The 17,841-nt window shown below is 38.5% G+C and overlaps 1 protein-coding gene across 2 annotated transcripts in view; it reads left to right on the top strand.

Annotated features, from left to right (window-relative positions):
* The first annotated feature begins 449 nt into the window (after positions 1-449).
* LOC141131890 (integumentary mucin B.1-like) overlaps positions 450-17,841 on the top strand; it is a 118,643-nt gene continuing 101,251 nt past the window's right edge. For both annotated transcript variants that reach the window (XM_073619680.1, XM_073619679.1), the window contains exons 1-4: positions 450-540; positions 1,468-1,503; positions 10,116-10,151; positions 11,214-11,237. In XM_073619680.1, coding sequence (XP_073475781.1) covers positions 465-540; positions 1,468-1,503; positions 10,116-10,151; positions 11,214-11,237 — 172 coding nt within the window. In that variant the 5' untranslated portion in view covers positions 450-464. The remainder of the gene's footprint in view (positions 541-1,467; positions 1,504-10,115; positions 10,152-11,213; positions 11,238-17,841) is intronic.

Below are 17,841 nucleotides of genomic sequence, written 5' to 3'. Positions count from 1 at the left end.
TGTGGTATTTTACTACTGCCATAATAAAAGAACATTCATTGAGAAGAGAAAATAAACTTAAGAAAATGAGCATTTCTCAAATTGACACAGAAAAAATTGAGTACTGTCCGTGATACTTTTTTTATTTGCACTAACATACAATTTTTCAGGACAAGCTTTCGGGGTATGTCCCCTTCTTCAAGGTCCAAGCAGTACTGATTCACAAATTTTTAAGCAGAATTCTGCTTAAAAATTTGTGAATCAGTACTGCTTGGACCTTGAAGAAGGGGACATACCCCGAAAGCTTGTCCTGAAAAATTGTATGTTAGTGCAAATAAAAAAAGTATCACGGACAGTACTCAATTTTCTCTGTCACAATTGCATTAATACGGCTACAATCAAATCAAATTGACACAGAAAGAATGAACCTGCAGATTGAGATGATGTATGACATTGTGAATTTTTGTTAACAAATCAACCCTTTTATGTCATTTAATAGCAGAATAATTTATTTCTTTGCAGATGATATAGATACATCATCAACATCGAAGTCACCAGAGGGTATTTATTTATGTGTAAAAAAGTTTATTTTGGCATTGGACAAGGAGAATTAAACTTTCATCATTCTTCTACATGGCCAGGGTCCAATATAACTAAAATGGAACAAACTATTTATAGGAATTAAATGCTTTCAGCATTCAAAAGATCATTTCATGTGCAGTGATGTCATCAGCTAGAGCCAATTTGAATATCTCCTAAATGGCACACATTTCGGAGATCTTAACCATATCTATGGGTAGGACACATTCAGACCTAGGGCAAATGTGGTCAAGATCATGTTTTATTTCTTCACAAAAGTTTTTACAAATCTTCCCACAAAAAACAATCTTTAGCAAATCTGTGCGTAGTTTCCTTGTCAAAAGCCAATTTTTTGTTCTATATCTTCAGGCCTTTTTCTTCTAATAAAGTTTTCCCTTTTTAAACACCTTTTTTTCATGGGGTTAAAACAAATGTTTTCTATGTGTTTTCTATTCTGAACGAAAAGTTCACCAATTATTGCTGATCCCGACATTATGGCCACTTGATTCAGCTGAGGAGAATAAGAAAAATATGCATGTTTCTAACACGAGGTTCAATGCATGGATTTTAGAGAATACTAAGGGGAATTAGCACTATTGGTAACATTTATTTGCTAATTTCTTCTAGTATTCCCTACAATTGTTACATTGTTTCTCCTGTTAAAAAGGCCATGTGTATTTTCTGTATTTCCTCAGCTACAACTAGTGGCCATGATGTGGTATTTTACTACTCCCATAATAAAAGAACATTCATTGAGAAGAGAAAATAAATTTAAGAAAATGAGCATTTCTCAAATTGACACAGAACGAATGAACATGCAGGTTGAGATGATGTATGGCATTGTGAATTATTGTTAACAAATCAACCCTTTTGTGTCATTTAATAGCAGAATAATTTATTTCTTTGCAGAGGATATAGATTCATCAACACCGAAGTCATCTCCAGGTATTTATGTTCAAAAAAAGTTTATTTTGGCATTGGACAAGGAGAATTAAACTTTCATCATTCTTCTACATGGCCAGGGTCCAATATAACTAAAAAGGAACAAACTATTTATAGGAATTAAATGCTTTCAGCATTCAAAAGATCATTTCATGTGCAGTGATGTCATCAGCTAGAGCCAAGTTGAATATCTTCTAAATGGCACACATTTTGGCGATATTAACCATATCTATGGGTAGGGCTTTCTGTAAGTTTACCTGTAGGTAAAAACTTTTTTTTTTTTTTGACCACCTCAGCAAGCGCCACCACCTGGCCTAATCAGCGTAATAATCATTTATTGTCGCCAACTTAGATTCACATCATTGTGGTTTTCTTTTCTTTTTTCTTACTTTTATCAAATATAGGACAAACAGTTATATACGACTTTATTAAATACTCTCCTAAAGGAGTTCTTGACCTCCTTATTCTCGGCTGCTTAAATAGCCCCACATGAGCTAAACATGTTATATAAATCCTATTCCTCCCACCCCGGGATACCCAGGGTGGCATTAGCATAGGCAGCCCTGCGTAGAGAGGAGGCAAATGATAAAGAAATAAATACAAAAAGAAAAAAACCCATAAAAGTGAAGTAGGAGAAGACCGCCTATAAGAAGCTGGGCTAATGGGGTCCCCACACCCATAGCCCCCTATTAGGGCCAATAGTGAACTATTAAATATTTTATAATAACCCCCCACCCCTTCCTATTCCCCTACTCCCACCCCCCCTCCATTCCCATACCCTTTTCTATGCGAGATCCTACCCAAACACAAAATTTAGTGTTTTCTATTATTACCTACCTAAATCAAACCACAACAACCCTAAATTTCTTCGTGTAACCAACCGATTCTGTATTTCTCTAGTGCATGTATATCTGGGCTATTAACCTGGTCCCTTACACTCCAAGCTTTCCCCTTAAGCAGGCCACCTTATCCATCCATGGCTTCCACATTTTGTCGAATTCCTGAGAATTCCCCCTTTTAATGTACTCCAATCTCTCCCTGCCAATAGAGGCATCAAGTGTATCTATCCAATCGTTCACTGTTGGGGGGTCCTTTGATTGCCACCTTAGCATTATCATTTTTCTAGCCTGAAATAAACCTCTCAGGATTGCCTGGGTAATACACCTCCTCCCCCCCTTACCCTTCTATAACCCAAGATACATTCCACCGCCTCCCTCTTTACTGACGCGCAGTAGATATCTCCCAGAATACTAGCTACTCCCTCCCAGTATCGGAATAGCTTGGGACATCTCCAAAGTAGATGAATGAGATCCCCAGACTCCTGGCACCTAGGGCAACTATCATTAGGCCTTCTACCAAACCTAAAAAGCCGTTTTGGAGTATAATAGGCCCTATTAAGCAGCATCAAATGAGAAATCTTCTGCGAGGGGGATACTGACACCAGAGGCGCCATTTCAAATATTCTCCTCCATTGTTCCTTAGAAATTACCCCCAGTTCCTCCTCCCATTTAGCTCTTACCTTCTGAAGCATCCCCATTCTATTCTCTGAGTTGCTTAGTTGATCATAGATTTTAGTTATTAGCCCCCTAGTGGGTACTACTTGTAGCAGCTGACAAACTAAAGGGCATTTCCACCCAACCCGGGGGCTGATCACCTAATTGGGCCCTGAGAGCATGTTCTATCTGCCTGTAGAGGAACAGGGAGCTCTGAGGGATCTTAAATTCCCTAACCAGCTCGGGGAATTCTTTAAGAGTATTACCTGAGTAGAGCGGTCTTAGCTTTTTAATACCACCAGTCTCCCACCCTCTACTCTTTCCGATTTTTAGAATTTCCTGTAAATTCCGATTATTCCAGATAGGGGTGTAATCTGTAAAACCCTCATACCCCATTAATTTCTTAACATATTTCCAAAGCTTAATTAGCAACCTAATTGTTGGGAATTCATGGTAAAACATATCTGCCTCCAATGCCTCGATAAGCGTATTATGCCAAGCACTTAACAGAATTGACCTGCCATTCGGAGTGCCACCCTCTGGGGTTCCACAGCCCATTAAGTGCTGTAGTTGAGATGCGAGGAAATAACGCTCCGGGTGGGGAAGAGCAAACCCCCCCTCTTTAGTGGGAAGCTGAAGAACTTGCAGCCATAGCCTAGCCTGCCCACCTTTCCATATCAAGTCTCTAAATAGAGTCTCTATTTTCCTAAACCAGCTCTTACTGATCCAAACTGGGGAGTTGTGCAGAACGTACAGCAGTTGAGGCATCCAAATCATTTTTAAACAAGCTGCATCTTCCTGCTACTGATAAGGGGAGGCGTCTCCAAATACTTATCTTTTGTTTAAATTTGGCCAGAAGGGGTACTAAATTCTTACTAGTATATTGTTTGGGGTCCTTCGTTAGGACAATTCCTAAGTACTTCAGTGCTTCCACGATTGCCACCTGGGGTAGTCCAGGTACAGTTGGTGCTCCTAAGGGGTCTAGCGGTAGAAGCTCAGATTTCTCCCAGTTTATTTCCAAACTGGAAAAACTGCCAAATTCCTCCACTATTCTCATTGCGCCTGCCACTGAACTCTTACTATCGTCTAAAAATAACAAAATGTCGTCTGCGTATAGCGCAATTCTTTCCTCAATCGACCCCCTCTGGAACCCCTTTATCTCATGGCTCATTCTAATGGACATAGCCAGGGGCTCCATTACCAAAGCAAAAAGCAAAGGGGACAATGGGCACCCCTGTCTTGTCCCCCTCTCTAACACAAACCATTCTGAAAACTCATTGTTCATTTTTACTCTTGCCTTAGGACTGTTATAAAGCATCTTAATCTATCCAATAAAGGATGGACCGAAACCAAACTTACCCAACACATACCACATGTAATCCCACTCCACACTATCGAAAGCTTTAGAAATATCTAAAGTCAACAAGGCTCTTGAGCTCTCATTTTCCATAGGAGACTGTAGGTTCAAGAAGGCCCTTCTAATGTTTAGGCTTGTAGATCTATTGGCCATAAATCCCGCCTGGTCCTCATGTATTAATTCATGTATGACCCTGCTCAATCTGGCAGCCAGGACCTTGGCCAGGATTTTAGCATCTGTACATATTAGGGAAATTGGCCTATAAGCAGCCATGTCGAGAGGATCTTTCCCCTCTTTCTGCAGGACTATGATTGTTGCTTCTAGCATTGATTGACGCCCCCCTCATACGCATCGCCCAGAGCCTTCAGTAGTTCAGGGACAAGCACCTCCCCAAGGTGCCTATAGGCCTCGATTGGTATTCCATCTGGGCCAGGCGATTTAAGACACGCCATGCTTTTAATTGCTTTTTGTAATTCTGTAGTTGTTATTGGGGATTCCAACCAATCCCTTTCCTCCTGCGATAGGATCGGGATTGATAGCTTCCCCAAGAAATCCTCCATCACTATCTCTTTACTTTTTTTCTGAGAAGTGTACAACTTTTTATAGTAGTCTCTGAAAGTTTGCACTATTTTTGGGGAGCTCGAGAGGATCTCTCCATTTTGCGCTCTGATAGCGAGGACCGTTGATGGGGCCTTATTGGATTTCACCAACTGAGCTAACACTCTTCCCACTCTCTCGCCCTCCACCAAAGATACCTGGCTCTGGAGGAGCCGCCTGGTCTCAGCCTTCTGCATAGTAATCTGTTTGTACCCCTGTTGTTTCTCTTGCCAAATCTTTTCCTTTTCAGGGGTTGTTGTTTTCAGCCTCCATTGCATCCCTTAATGAGTTCTCCACCTCCCGCCTCTCTTCTTTATTAAATTTGGCCATCTGCTGTATTAAAACCCCCCTAAGGAATGCTTTGCAAGCATCCCAAAGAACATCAGATGTCACTGTTCCCTGGTTGAGACCTACAAACTCCCTCAATGCAGGTAGAATTCCATTCTCCTTCCTAATTACCTCAAACCAATGCGGACTTATTCTCCATTCCTTCCGTGGGCTATGTCTCCCTACCTTCAGTGAGACTACTATGGGAGAATGGTCTGAGTCCCCTCTTGGCCCATACATAATCTTACCTATTAGCTGGAGTGTTCTATCATTCCCCAGGGCCATATCTATCCTCGAGAGGGTTGAGTGTGACGCTGAGCTACATGAATATTGAAGCACCCCCAGGTTCCGCACCCGCCATAGGTCCACCAGCCCCACTTCGTCCATGAACTGACCCAGACGGCTCTTAGCGGTATACTCCAAAAAGGTTCTCATCGGGAAGCGGTCCAACTTTCTGTCTAGAACCTCATTGAAGTCTCCCATTACTATGATAGGGACTTCCTTTTTATCTATCAGGAAATCATTCAACTTAAGCATGACATCTAAATTAAAAGGGGGGGTATATATGTTTGCCAGTACATACATGACACTATTAATAGAGCAAAATAAAAAAAATCCATGGACCCATTTCATCGATCCTGGTTTGCCTGCAGGAAAATTTAACCCCAGTTCTCACCAAGATACTCACCCCTCTACTATAAGAAGAGTGAACCGCATGGTATTGGTGTTGAAATTTATGCATCTGTAAAGATTGTATTGTATCCCTGGTGAGGTGAGTTTCCTGCAGGCAAACCAGGTCTACCCCATAATTCTCCAACACAGAGAGCACTGCCAGCTTTTTAAGAGGGGTCCCTAGTCCTCTAACATTCCAGGAACCGACTTTCACCATTTCAGCCTGCATCCGACATTATTTAAAAAGATATAGTGGAGGAACAGGAAATAGCCCATACAAAACTTACTGCAAGAACTTAACTTAGTTACTATTAAGTGTGTTTTGCACCTTGCGTACCACATATAAAAACCAAAAAACCGTAATAATTCCAACTTAATAAAATTGTGAACTTTAAACATGTGTGTAGATACTTTTAGGAGCCAGTTTCCTGTCATTGTGTCTAGGTGTATATCTAAATTTGAATCCCTGGTTACAGCCCAGGTGTTTTCCACATGTGTGTAGATTATCTGTGTTGATTTTTTCAAGCAAACTACCGCTCCCATTCCCCCTCCCCCCACCACCCCCCTCCCCTCCCCCCACCACCCCCCCTCCCACCACCTACCTAGGTGAACCCCCTGGGGGTTAACCATGAACAATACCCATCTAACTCCAGCTACTACCATCCGCTTCATCCCATACTCCTTCCCCATTCACTTCTCCTCTCCAATGCCTGTGTAACCCTCCTCCCCCCACCCCCCACCCACATAACAAAAAAAGTTTCCTAAGCCATCTATATCTCTTATACTGGATTTATAAATTTTTCTCTATTCTCCTCCAGCCACTTCTCCACCCCAAGAGGGGAATCAAAAAACAGAGTTCCCCCCAAAGCTGATACACATAGTTTTGCCGGGTACAGAAGGGCATAAGGAAGATTGAGTTTTTGTAAGGTGCGTTTTGATTGGATGAACTCTGCCCTTCTTTTCTGCAAGTCCGGTAAAAAGTTGGCATAAAAAGAAACTCTGGCCTCCTTGAAAAAAACAGTCCCTGCCTCTCTAGTCTTTCGAAGCAGCATCACTTTGTCTCTATAGTTAAGAAACCTTATGAGCAGAGGTCTGGGAAATCCCCCTGCTGGAGGAGCTCTGAAGGGCACCCTATGGGCCCTTATAACCGAAAAAGAAGCAGAAAATTATTCTCTCCCAAATAAATCCACCAGCCAGTTTTCAATAAATTCAGGCTGGTCAGAACCCTCGCTTTTTTCCGGGAGTCCCACCAATCTCACATTATCCCTTCGGCTCCTGTTCTCCATTTCATCTAATTTGGAAGCTTGTCTGGATAACTGCTCCTTCAATAGTTTCATTTCTTTGATCAGAGGATGTAAATCGTCCTCCAGCAGGCCTACTCTTTCTTCCAGGGCTGTTGTTCTCTCCGCGGTTTTCTGAAGGTCTTGCCTGACCAATAACAGGTCCACTTTTACTCCCCTCATCTGGTCGCAGAGTTCCTTAAACGAGGTGTTACACACCCCTACTGCCATAAATACATCCGTAAGTGTTGGTTCTTTCTCTGAGGGCAAGGTTGCGTCAGTACTAGTCTCCGTATTTATGTTTTGATCATTTGACCCTGATCCTTTTGGATTATGGGTTTTGGATGAATGGGTCGCCTGAGACCCACCTATTGGCATAGCTTGTTGCTGACCCTGGCTTTTCCAATCGGGGACCCCCCCTGGTGTGTTTTCAGTTGTGCCCCCTTCTTTGGAGGGGTTACAGCTGAGGCATGAGCATATTGCTCTAACTTTGCAGCTGCTGACGCTGCTGCTGAGAGTTGCGGGTCTTTGTCTTTAGCAGATCGCAGGTTCTGCATTGTGCGTTTCTTAACCTTGTGCCTAAGCACACACCCCGCACTTATTTAAAGGCGGAGTGCAGAGGAGAAAAGGAACCTGGATGCAAGTACTAAATGTATTAGATGTTATTTCCTCAGTATATTCCGCTATTTACACCAAGTGGGGCCACACACAATATGCCCCCTGCTCAGTGACACAGTGTCTCCGATAAAGGTGCCGCCAGGCAGTTTACTCCCCAGTTAACACGGACTCCGGAAATTGCAGCGGGGGGTGTCTATTGCCTAATAGACAGGGCGCCCTGTTGACACTGAACCACTGAACAACTCGCCGTGTCCACCTACTGTCCCCCAGTCTAGCGAGCCTTCATTAAGCAGTATAGCTACGATATAAATGAGTCCCCTGGGGGAGGTCTATAGAAATACAGGGCTTCCTGTTCAACATGGACTCAAGATGTTACATGGGGGGTATTTTCACCCTAATGGCCAGGGCCTACTAGCATACCAGTACTACTGAACATCCCTCCAAACGCCCCCTCCAAAGATGTCCGCAACCTCACATTCAGACCTAGGCAAATGTGGTCAAGATCATGTTTTATTTCTTCACAAAAGTTTTTACAAATCTTCCCACAAAAAACAATCTTTAGCAAATCTTTACGTAGTTTCCTTGTCAAAAGCCAGGAGTTTTTCGTTCTATATCTTCAGGCTTTCCTCTTCTAATAAAGTTTTCCCTTTTTAAACTTTATGGGGTTAAAATAAATATTCTCTATGTGTTTTCTCTTCTGACCGAAAAGTCTTTCAATACGGACACCAAATATTGCTGATCCCAGCATTATGGCCACTTGATTCAGCTGAGGAGAATAAGAAAAATATACATGTTTCTAATAAGAGGTACAATGCATGGATTTTAGAGAATACTAAAAGGGAATTAAAATTGTTGATGGGATTTTGAAGGTGCCACTATAGTTTTCTAACACAAACAAGTATATAAAATCTTTGTAGTTTTATTTTAGTTACTTAGAATTGATCTCTTGATCCTTAAAAAAACCTTATTCGTAAGGGTATTTCACCAAATAGCCATTCCAGATGGCTATTTGGTGAAATAATGCAATAACACCACCAATTATACTGTAGGTTTTACCACACATACAATTAAAACTTCACAGTATGCCCTGGTTACCCTTAACCTTCACCATTTTACATGCATTGCTATTGACCTTTAAAATATAAAGTCCAGTTATCTTGCAAGCTTATCAAATGGGCGAGTCCTTACAACTACAAGGCATAGTAATAGCGTTTACATTAAAAGTTCGATCAGCAATTTTGTATCATTTGCAACATAATGCAGAGGCTTTCACAACCCACAAGTTTTCTTTAATCCTAAACCACATTTAGACCTAGAAGTGCATCTGCCAAAATCTTCATAGTAAAGTTTTACTCAGACGTACCAGAAATATAAAATTTTCAAAAAAACTCAACTCCAAAGATCCATTGTCAAAAGTAGGTTTGGTTGTTGTAACTTCTTGCTTTCTTGTTCTTCCAATAAAGCTTATTCTTATTTTTTGTTGTTTTTGAAAATTGGAACCTTTTATGACATTTGATAACAAAGCAATTTTTTTCACTTTTCAAACAAAGGAACACAACTACCACAACATGTCCAAAACACATTCAGACCTAGGGCAAATGTGGTCAAGATCATGTTTTATTTCCTCACAAAAGTTTTTACAAATCTTCCCACAAAAACAAACAATCTTTAGCAAATCTTTACGTAGTTTCCTTGTCAAAAGCCAGGAGTTTTTCATTCTATATCTTCAGGCTTTCCTCTTCTAATAAAGTTTTCCCTTTTTAAACTTTATGGGGTTAAAACAAATGTTCTCTATGTGTTTTCTCTTCTGAACGAAAAGTCTTTCAATACGGACACCAATTATTGCTGATCCCAGCATTATGGCCACTTGATTCAGCTGAGAAGAAGAAAAATATGCATGTTTCTAATAAGAGGTTCAATGCATGGATTTTAGAGAATACTAAAGGGAATTAGCACTATTGGTAACATTTATTTGCTAATTTCTTCTAGTATTCCCTACAATTGTTACATTGTTTCTCTTGTTAAAAAGGCCATGTGTATTTTCTGTATTTCCTCAGCTACAACTAGTGGCCATGATGTGGTATTTTACTACTGCCATAATAAAAGAACATTCATTGAGAAGAGAAAATAAACTTAAGAAAATGAGCATTTCTCAAATTGACACAGAAAGAATGAACATGCAGATTGAGATGATGTATGGCATTGTGAATTTTTGTTAACAAATCAACCCTTTTATGTCATTTAATAGCAGAATAATTTATTTCTTTGCAGTGGATAAAGATAAATCAACACCCAAGTCATCAGCAGGTATTTATGTTCAAAAAAAGTTTATTTTGGCATTGGACAAGGAGAATTAAACTTTCATCATTCTTCTACATGGCCAGGGTCCAATATAACTAAAAAGGGAACAAACTATTTATAGGAATTAAATGCTTTCAGCATTCAAAAGATCATTTCATGTGCAGTGATGTCATCAGCTAGAGCCAATATTGAATATCTTCTAAATGGCACACATTTTGGAGATATGAACCATATCTTTGGGTAGGACTTACTGTAAGTTTACCTGTAGGTAAAAACTTTAAATATGAGTTTACTAGCACTTTAACATAATTCTGAATTTACCCATTTACAATCATGGTGAAACTGCACAATGATGCACAGCATCCTCTATGCTATATCAAACTACAAAAAATACAAAATTGTTGATGGGACTTTGAAGGTGCCACTATAGTTTTCTAACACAAACAAGTATATACAATCTTTGTAGTTTTATTTTAGTTAGTTAGAATTGATCTCTTGATCCTTAAAAAAATCTTATTCGTAAGCCTCCAGGTGGCTATTTGGTGAAATAATGCAATAACACCACCAATTATACTGTAGGTTTTACAACACATATGATTAAAACTTCACAGTATGCCCTGGTTACCCTTAACCTTCACCATTTTACATTTATTGCTATTGACCTTTAAATTATAAAGTCCAGTTATCTTGCAAGCTTATCAAATGGGCAAGTCCTTACAGCTACACGGCATAGTAATAGCGTGTACCTTAAAAGTTCGATCAGCAATTTTGTATCATTTGCAATATAATGCAGAGGCACAAGTTTTCTTTAGCCCTAAACCACATTTAGACCTAGAAATGCATCTGCCAAAATCTTCATAGTATAGTTTTACTCAGACGTACCAGAAATATAAGATTTTCAGAAAAACTCAACTCCAAATATCCTTTGTTAAAAGTAGGTTTGCTTGTTGTAACTTCTTGCTTTTGTGTTCTTCCAATAAAGATTATTCTTATTTTTTGTTGTTATTGATTATTTTAACCTTTTATGACATTTATTAACAATGCAATTTTTTTACTTTTCAAACAAAGGATTACCGCCATCATCTGAAGCAGGTACTCAATCATTTATGCACAAATAAATCTTTATTTTATTGCTATTCATACCATCTTCATTCTGCTACATGGAGAGGGTCCAGTTTGGCTAAAAAGTAAACAGGCTGTTTATAGAAAGTTCATGTCTTCACCATTAAAAGGTAAATGACATTTATTTTCCTTGTCAAAAGAAGTTTATTGAGTATACAATATTATAAAGATACATAAAGTAAGTTTACAAGGATCTATAAAGTAAGCTCATTGTTTTACAGTAGGGAATATATAGGTAAATATCATGAAATTTCAAATATTAAACATTGGGTTCACGTAAACCTAAATTAAAGATATATATCATTTCCTTAGTTACTTTTGTAGGTATTTAAATGATTTATACCTACTATACATATTGTTTACAGGTAGAGTGTATATAGGTCATATAAATTCTGATAATGAGCTTTAATCGTAAGGTGGAGAAAAGGAAAGAGAAGGAAGAAAAAGGGTAGAAAGGCAGAGGTATGGTCCACAAGGTTGTCCCGCTCGTCAGTTTATTATTCTTTTTAGTTCTCTTTGAAGCCTTAGAATGGGTGTCTCTGTAAGTCATTTAATCTGTTACCATGGCAACAAGACAGAGTCATTGAAATTTGACAGGAACTGTTGTTTTATCCAAGGATGCCAAAGTTTTTCAAATTTTGGAATTTGATTTTGATCGATGGCTACCATCTTAGCATGGGACATTGTATTATTCATTCTGTGAATTGTTTCTGCTAGTACCAACGTAGGAGATTTCCATGCCTTGGCCACTGTTTGTTTTGCAGCCGTTATTAGTTGGATCATAAGTTTGAATTGAGAGAGTGTTAACCATTCCGGTTTTAGATTAAGTAAAGTTATATATGGATCTGGTTGTATTATTTTTTTAAATATTTTAGATGCAATCACGAAGACTTCCTTCCAGAAGGTTTGGATTACTGGACACGTCCACCATATGTGTAAATGTGTGCCTATTTCTGGGCATCCTCGAAAACAAAGAGCTGAGGTATTAGGTGAATATTTTGCCACTCTAGCGGGTACAAGGTACCAGCGAGTTAGGACTTTATAATTTGTCTCCAGTGCTAAGATGTTGGGTGAAGATGACTTAGATGTGAGCCATATGTTAGACCAGTCCGTGTCTTCTAAAGTTCGTCCCAGGTCCTCCTCCCATCTCTGAACGTAAGAGGGTCTATTAAGATTTACTACTCTATATAATTGATTATAAAGTGATGAAATTGTACCTTTAGCAAATGGATCTTTTGTACAGATTGATTCAAAAATGGATAATTGGGATAATGGTGTATCCCCCTTTAGGAATGGTGTATAGAAATTTTTGATTTGGAGATATCTAAATATCTCAGAGTTTGGTAGATCATATTTTTCTCTAAGCGATGGGAATGAAAGGAATGATTTAGATGCTATGAAGTCATTTAGTGTCTGAATGCCTGATGTTGTCCAAGCTTTAAAAGAATTTGGGTAGATCCATGCCGGATAAAAGGCCGGATTTCTGATAAAAGAAAGGAGAGGATTGTGTGGAGATTGTAACTGATATTTGGTTTGGTTTATCCCAGAGAGATAAGAAGTGTTTAGTTATGGGATTATGAATTTTAAAAGCGATCTTTAGGATCAAGCCATAATAAATTTGATATTAATAGAGGGTCATTTTCTGAAGCCTCTATAAATACCCATAATGGGATTTCCTGTTTTGCATGGTATTTGGACAGACTGGCCAAATGTGCTGCTCTGTAGTAGTTAGTAAAATTAGGGTATCCCAGGCCTCCTTTATTTTTGGGAAGCTGTAGTGTGTGTATATAGGTATACGTGGTTTAGAAGAGCCCCATATAAACGAAGTTGCTCTTTTTTGTACTATTCTCAAAAAATAGGAAGGAATTGAAATAGGGAGGACTCTGAATAGATAAAGCAATTTGGGTAGAATAGTCATTTTGATTGCATTAATCTTCCCTATCCAGGATAAAGGAAGTTGCGACCATTGTTTTATTAGATTTGTGATCTGTCTTAATACAGGAGGATAATTGGTTGAGAATAAGTCAGAATGAGATGCTGTTAAATGAATTCCAAGATATGGGATTGATTTTTCTGCCCATGTGAATGGGAGTGCAGCCCTAGCCAGGATCAATTCCATATTTGTGAGCGAAATATTAAGCACTAGGCATTTCTTAGGATTAATCATAAGGCCGGATAGGGCTGCAAATCCATCAAGAGCTAGTATTAAGTTAGGACCAGAGACCTGTGGTGATGATAGAAAAAGTAATATATCGTCTGCAAATATACATAATTTGTGTGTAATACCTCCTACTTCAATGCCAGTTATAGTTTGGTTTGTTCTGATGTATTGGGCCATGGGTTCGAGTATAAGGGCAAATAATAAGGGAGATAATGGGCAACCCTGTCGGGTACCTCTTTCGATATTAAAGGCATCAGATTTGTATCCAGCGTATTTTATATAGGCTTTGGGTTTATTATATAATGCTTTGATCCATGTTAAAAAGTGAGGTCTAAAACCCCATTTTTGTAATGAATATTGCATATATTGCCAGGATACTGTGTCAAATGCCCTCTTAATATCGAGAGATAGAAAACATAAAGGGATTTTACGTTTTTTAGCAATATGTGCCAATAATGCTATTGAGGCGTTTTGCTATTATTTTTGCTAATAATTTAATATCAAGGTTTAACAGAGAGATAGGCCGATAATTCACACAGGAAGTATCATCAGAAAGGGGTTTTGGGATCATACAAACAATTGCCATTAGTGTTTCTTGCCGAAAAGAATGTCCTTCTAGAAGTTTGTTAAAAGTTTCAGTGAGAATGGGAGAGAGTATTTCTGAGAATGTTTTATAGTATAAAGCCGAGTAGCCGTCTGGGCCTGGTCTTTTGTTAAGTTTTAGGTCTTTTATGGCGTTAGCAACTTCATCTATAGTTATAGGCTCATCCAAACTGCTTTTTTGATTCTGAGACAACTCAGGTAAGGTTATTTTTGAGAAGAAGGATTCAGCCTCTGTAGGATTAAATTCATTGTTTGTCTTGTATAAAGTTGCGAGATGTGAGTGAAATTTATGGACTATTTTAACTGGATTACAAGCATAAACATTTTTTGATAATTTCAAACGTATTGGTTTGAAAGATTTGTTAGTTGAATTTAATGCCCGAGCCAAATATGTACCTGGTTTGTTTGTATTCATGTAGAAATTGTGTTTGGAGCGTTTGAGGGATTTATCAACTGACTCAGTGAGAAATAGATCGTATTCCAATCTAGATTTTTCCAGATGAGATTTTGTACTCTGAGATGGATTATCTTGGAATGATATGTAGGCTGCATTAAAATTGAGTTCTAGTTTTTTTGCTAGATTTTTGCGTTCCCGTTTAAATAGTGCTATTTGTCTTTGTATTGTACCACGCAAGACAGGCTTATGAGCTTCCCACAGTGTTAATGGGGAAATGTCTGTTGTATTATTAATTGATATGTATTCCTTTAAAGCTTGTTCAATGGCCATCTGATGTAGTGGGTGTTTGAGCATTATGTCCGGTAAGTACCACGTTGGATCATGCGCTTTTGGTATGGCTGAGGCTATAGAAGTGTATACTGCATTATGGTCAGACCACGGAATCGGAAATTATATCTGATGCAATAATTTCTGGTATCATTCCTATTGTTAGAAAAATATGATCTATTCTGGTGAAGGTTTGATGAGGGTGCGAGAAATAAGTGAATTTCTTTTTCATTGGGTTACTTTCTCTCCACGAATCTACCAGATTGTATTTGGAAAGAAGTTGAGAAAAAGGTAATCTAGAGGTTATTTTGGATGGTGTAAAAGGTGATTTATCTAGAAATGGGAGGAGGACCTGGTTCGAATCCCCGCACATTATCACTGTTCCTATTTTGTGTGTATTAATCACTTGTAATATATGTGAGAGGAATGGTGTAGGTTGTTTGTTAGGAGCATAGTAGGAAATCACCGTGATTGCTGTATCCATTATATAACCCATGCGTATCAGGTATCTACCTTCTGGGTCTTTAATTTCTGATGATAAGGTGAATGGTGTGGATCGGTGAAATGCAATTAGAGTACCCCTTTGTTTGGTACAGGCAGAAGCCGTGTAAATTTGTTGATAAAAAGGAGAAATATATTTTGGAGTAGAATCTTTGGTGAAGTGTGTTTCTTGGAGGCATACTATGTGAGCCTTCTTGTTATGGAAAGTACGGAAGGCTTTGGTCCTTTTTTGAGGGACATTTATTCCCTGAACATTCAGGGAAAGTATATTCAGTGGTGCCATGGCAACAGATCAAATAGTTTTGACTTACTTTTTGTTATGCAGAGCTGACTGCGCAGATCAACCTGTGTGGACTGAAGAGATGAAAAGATAGAAAAGAAACCAGTGAATTCTGGAGTAAAGAGTAAACAAAAAACATATGAGATTAGATGATACATTGTATAAATTATTTTTTGCAAGTAATCACAATTTACCCGTGAAAGAGAATAAATATCTCTCTCAGGGGAATAAGTGCCTTCGTCACACTCCCACATAATATGGTTGGGAGAATGAGGAGGGCTAATGGGGGTACATGGATCTTCCGCTTACAGGAGAGAAGTGCTATGTCAAAAGACATCAAAATGATGATTCATTAATTGGAGTGCAGAATATAGTTTTTGTTGAAATTATTTATTCCAGGGTGGTTGTATATGGTTAGTCTTGCCCTAGGCTAAATAATTCAGTTAGAAAGGTACTGTTAATAACTTTGGTATTGATGAAGATAGTTTGAATTATTTTGGGATTTTAACCCTTTTAGAGTAAACAATTACATATTTTATTCATATGTAACTGTTTAGATATGTTAACTCATAAAATTGAGGTTGTATTGCTTCAGATTAGAATAAACAAAAACATAGTTCTAGGAACTAGTTAGGTAATAATATATTTGTTTTAAGAAAAGAAAGAAAAAGCTTCCATTACTTCTGGATTATTGAACATATTTGTCCTAAAAAGTAATAAATCTATTGTTATTACCTGAAAATATATAACTGAACAAGAAGTTCCTTATTTCACTTATATATTCTAAGGCTATATGAATCAGAAGTAATAAGAAATATAACTGGAATGTAACTTGATCCCATACAGTGTGTGACTATCAGAATGCAGTTACATTCAGTTATAAATACAGGTTTTTTTATAGAGAACCATCTCTTAGTATAATAAATGGAGATATCAGGAATTAGGATGTCAGTCCATTGAATCTTCTTGGTCCATGGATGATGTGGCATAACGGCCTCTTTTGTGAGAATGATGATTCCCATTTTGTTCTGAAATTTTCTGGGTGCTGCCTGAAGGTGAAGATGATGCCATTCTTCTGCGTGTGGGAGTGTTGCTGCTTGTGAGTTCTGTCAGATTTAATTTTAAAAGGGTTTGTTGTAGTTCATCTGCTGATCTGCTTCTGTAAATTGTACCTTGGTAGTTAAATCTGACTGAAAAGGGGAAGCCCCATTGATACATAATGTTGTGGCGTTGCAGTTCCATTAGTTGGGGTTTCATGGATCGTCTTTTAGTAATAGTAAGTTGGGATAGGTCAGCAAAAATTTGATAATTGTGTCCTTGAAAATTAAGTTCCTTTTTTTCTCTTGCAGCAATTAGTATTTGTTCTTTCGTTCTGTAATAATGAAATTTTGTGATTATATCACGTGGGGGTCCGTCTTTTTTTTTGGCTGTGAGGGCTCTGTGTACTCTGTCCAGTTCTAAACGTTCAATAGGGATATCTGGCTTTAGTTCTTGTAATAGAGCAGTAATAGTAGATTGCAGGTCTGTCACAGTTTCAGGTATTCCCCTTATGCGCAAGTTTGAACGTCTGGCTCTATTTTCGTAATCTTCGAGCTTAGTTTGAAGTATTAAATTCTCTTCTTTTAATTGTTCCAATTCTCTTATATTTTCTTGGGTTGTAATTTCAACTTCATCAATTTTTATTTCTAAGGCTGCGGTGCGGTTTCCCAGCTCTCTTATTTCTTTGGTTAGGCTGTTTGTTATTTGGTCTGAGGTTTGTTTTAAAGCCTTATGAAGCATCTTTTCAAATTGTAATAATATTACTGGGGATGCTGAGGAGGCTTGTGGAGAAGTTTGTGAGAGGATTTGTTCTGTATCTGACTCAAATGGAGAGTCTTGCTGTGACATTTTCTGTCTGTGAGAGCGCCCTGATGCTGTATATTGTGAGGTGACTGGAGCTGCTTTAGTTGCAGTGAGTGCCTGTGAGCTCTTTGTGAGGTGATTTTTATTTCTGCCACGGCTTCCTCCCAGTACCATATTTCCTGCCCAAACTTTCACAGTTTGTTCCCTGGGGCAAAAAGGTTCAAATGGATACCTTTTGAGCCTGCAGGCTCCGCTTTGTCCTTCTCTTCTCTCCTCAGCGGTGCGGAGCTCTAACAATGCATGTCTGCTCCGCTAGACTCCGCCTCCTCAATGACATTTATTTTCAAATGTTCTGTTCCATTCTTTACTGAACTCCATTCAATTCTATGACAACTTATTGCACAGTGAATCTGGGAACACAGATCAGAAAAAGCGAAGCAGATGTAAACAAATGTGTTTTTAG

This window comes from Aquarana catesbeiana, linkage group LG03 (genome assembly GCF_042186555.1).
Source record: "Aquarana catesbeiana isolate 2022-GZ linkage group LG03, ASM4218655v1, whole genome shotgun sequence".
NCBI lineage: Eukaryota > Metazoa > Chordata > Amphibia > Anura > Ranidae > Aquarana > Aquarana catesbeiana.
This window is presented reverse-complemented; position numbering and strand designations above follow the sequence as displayed.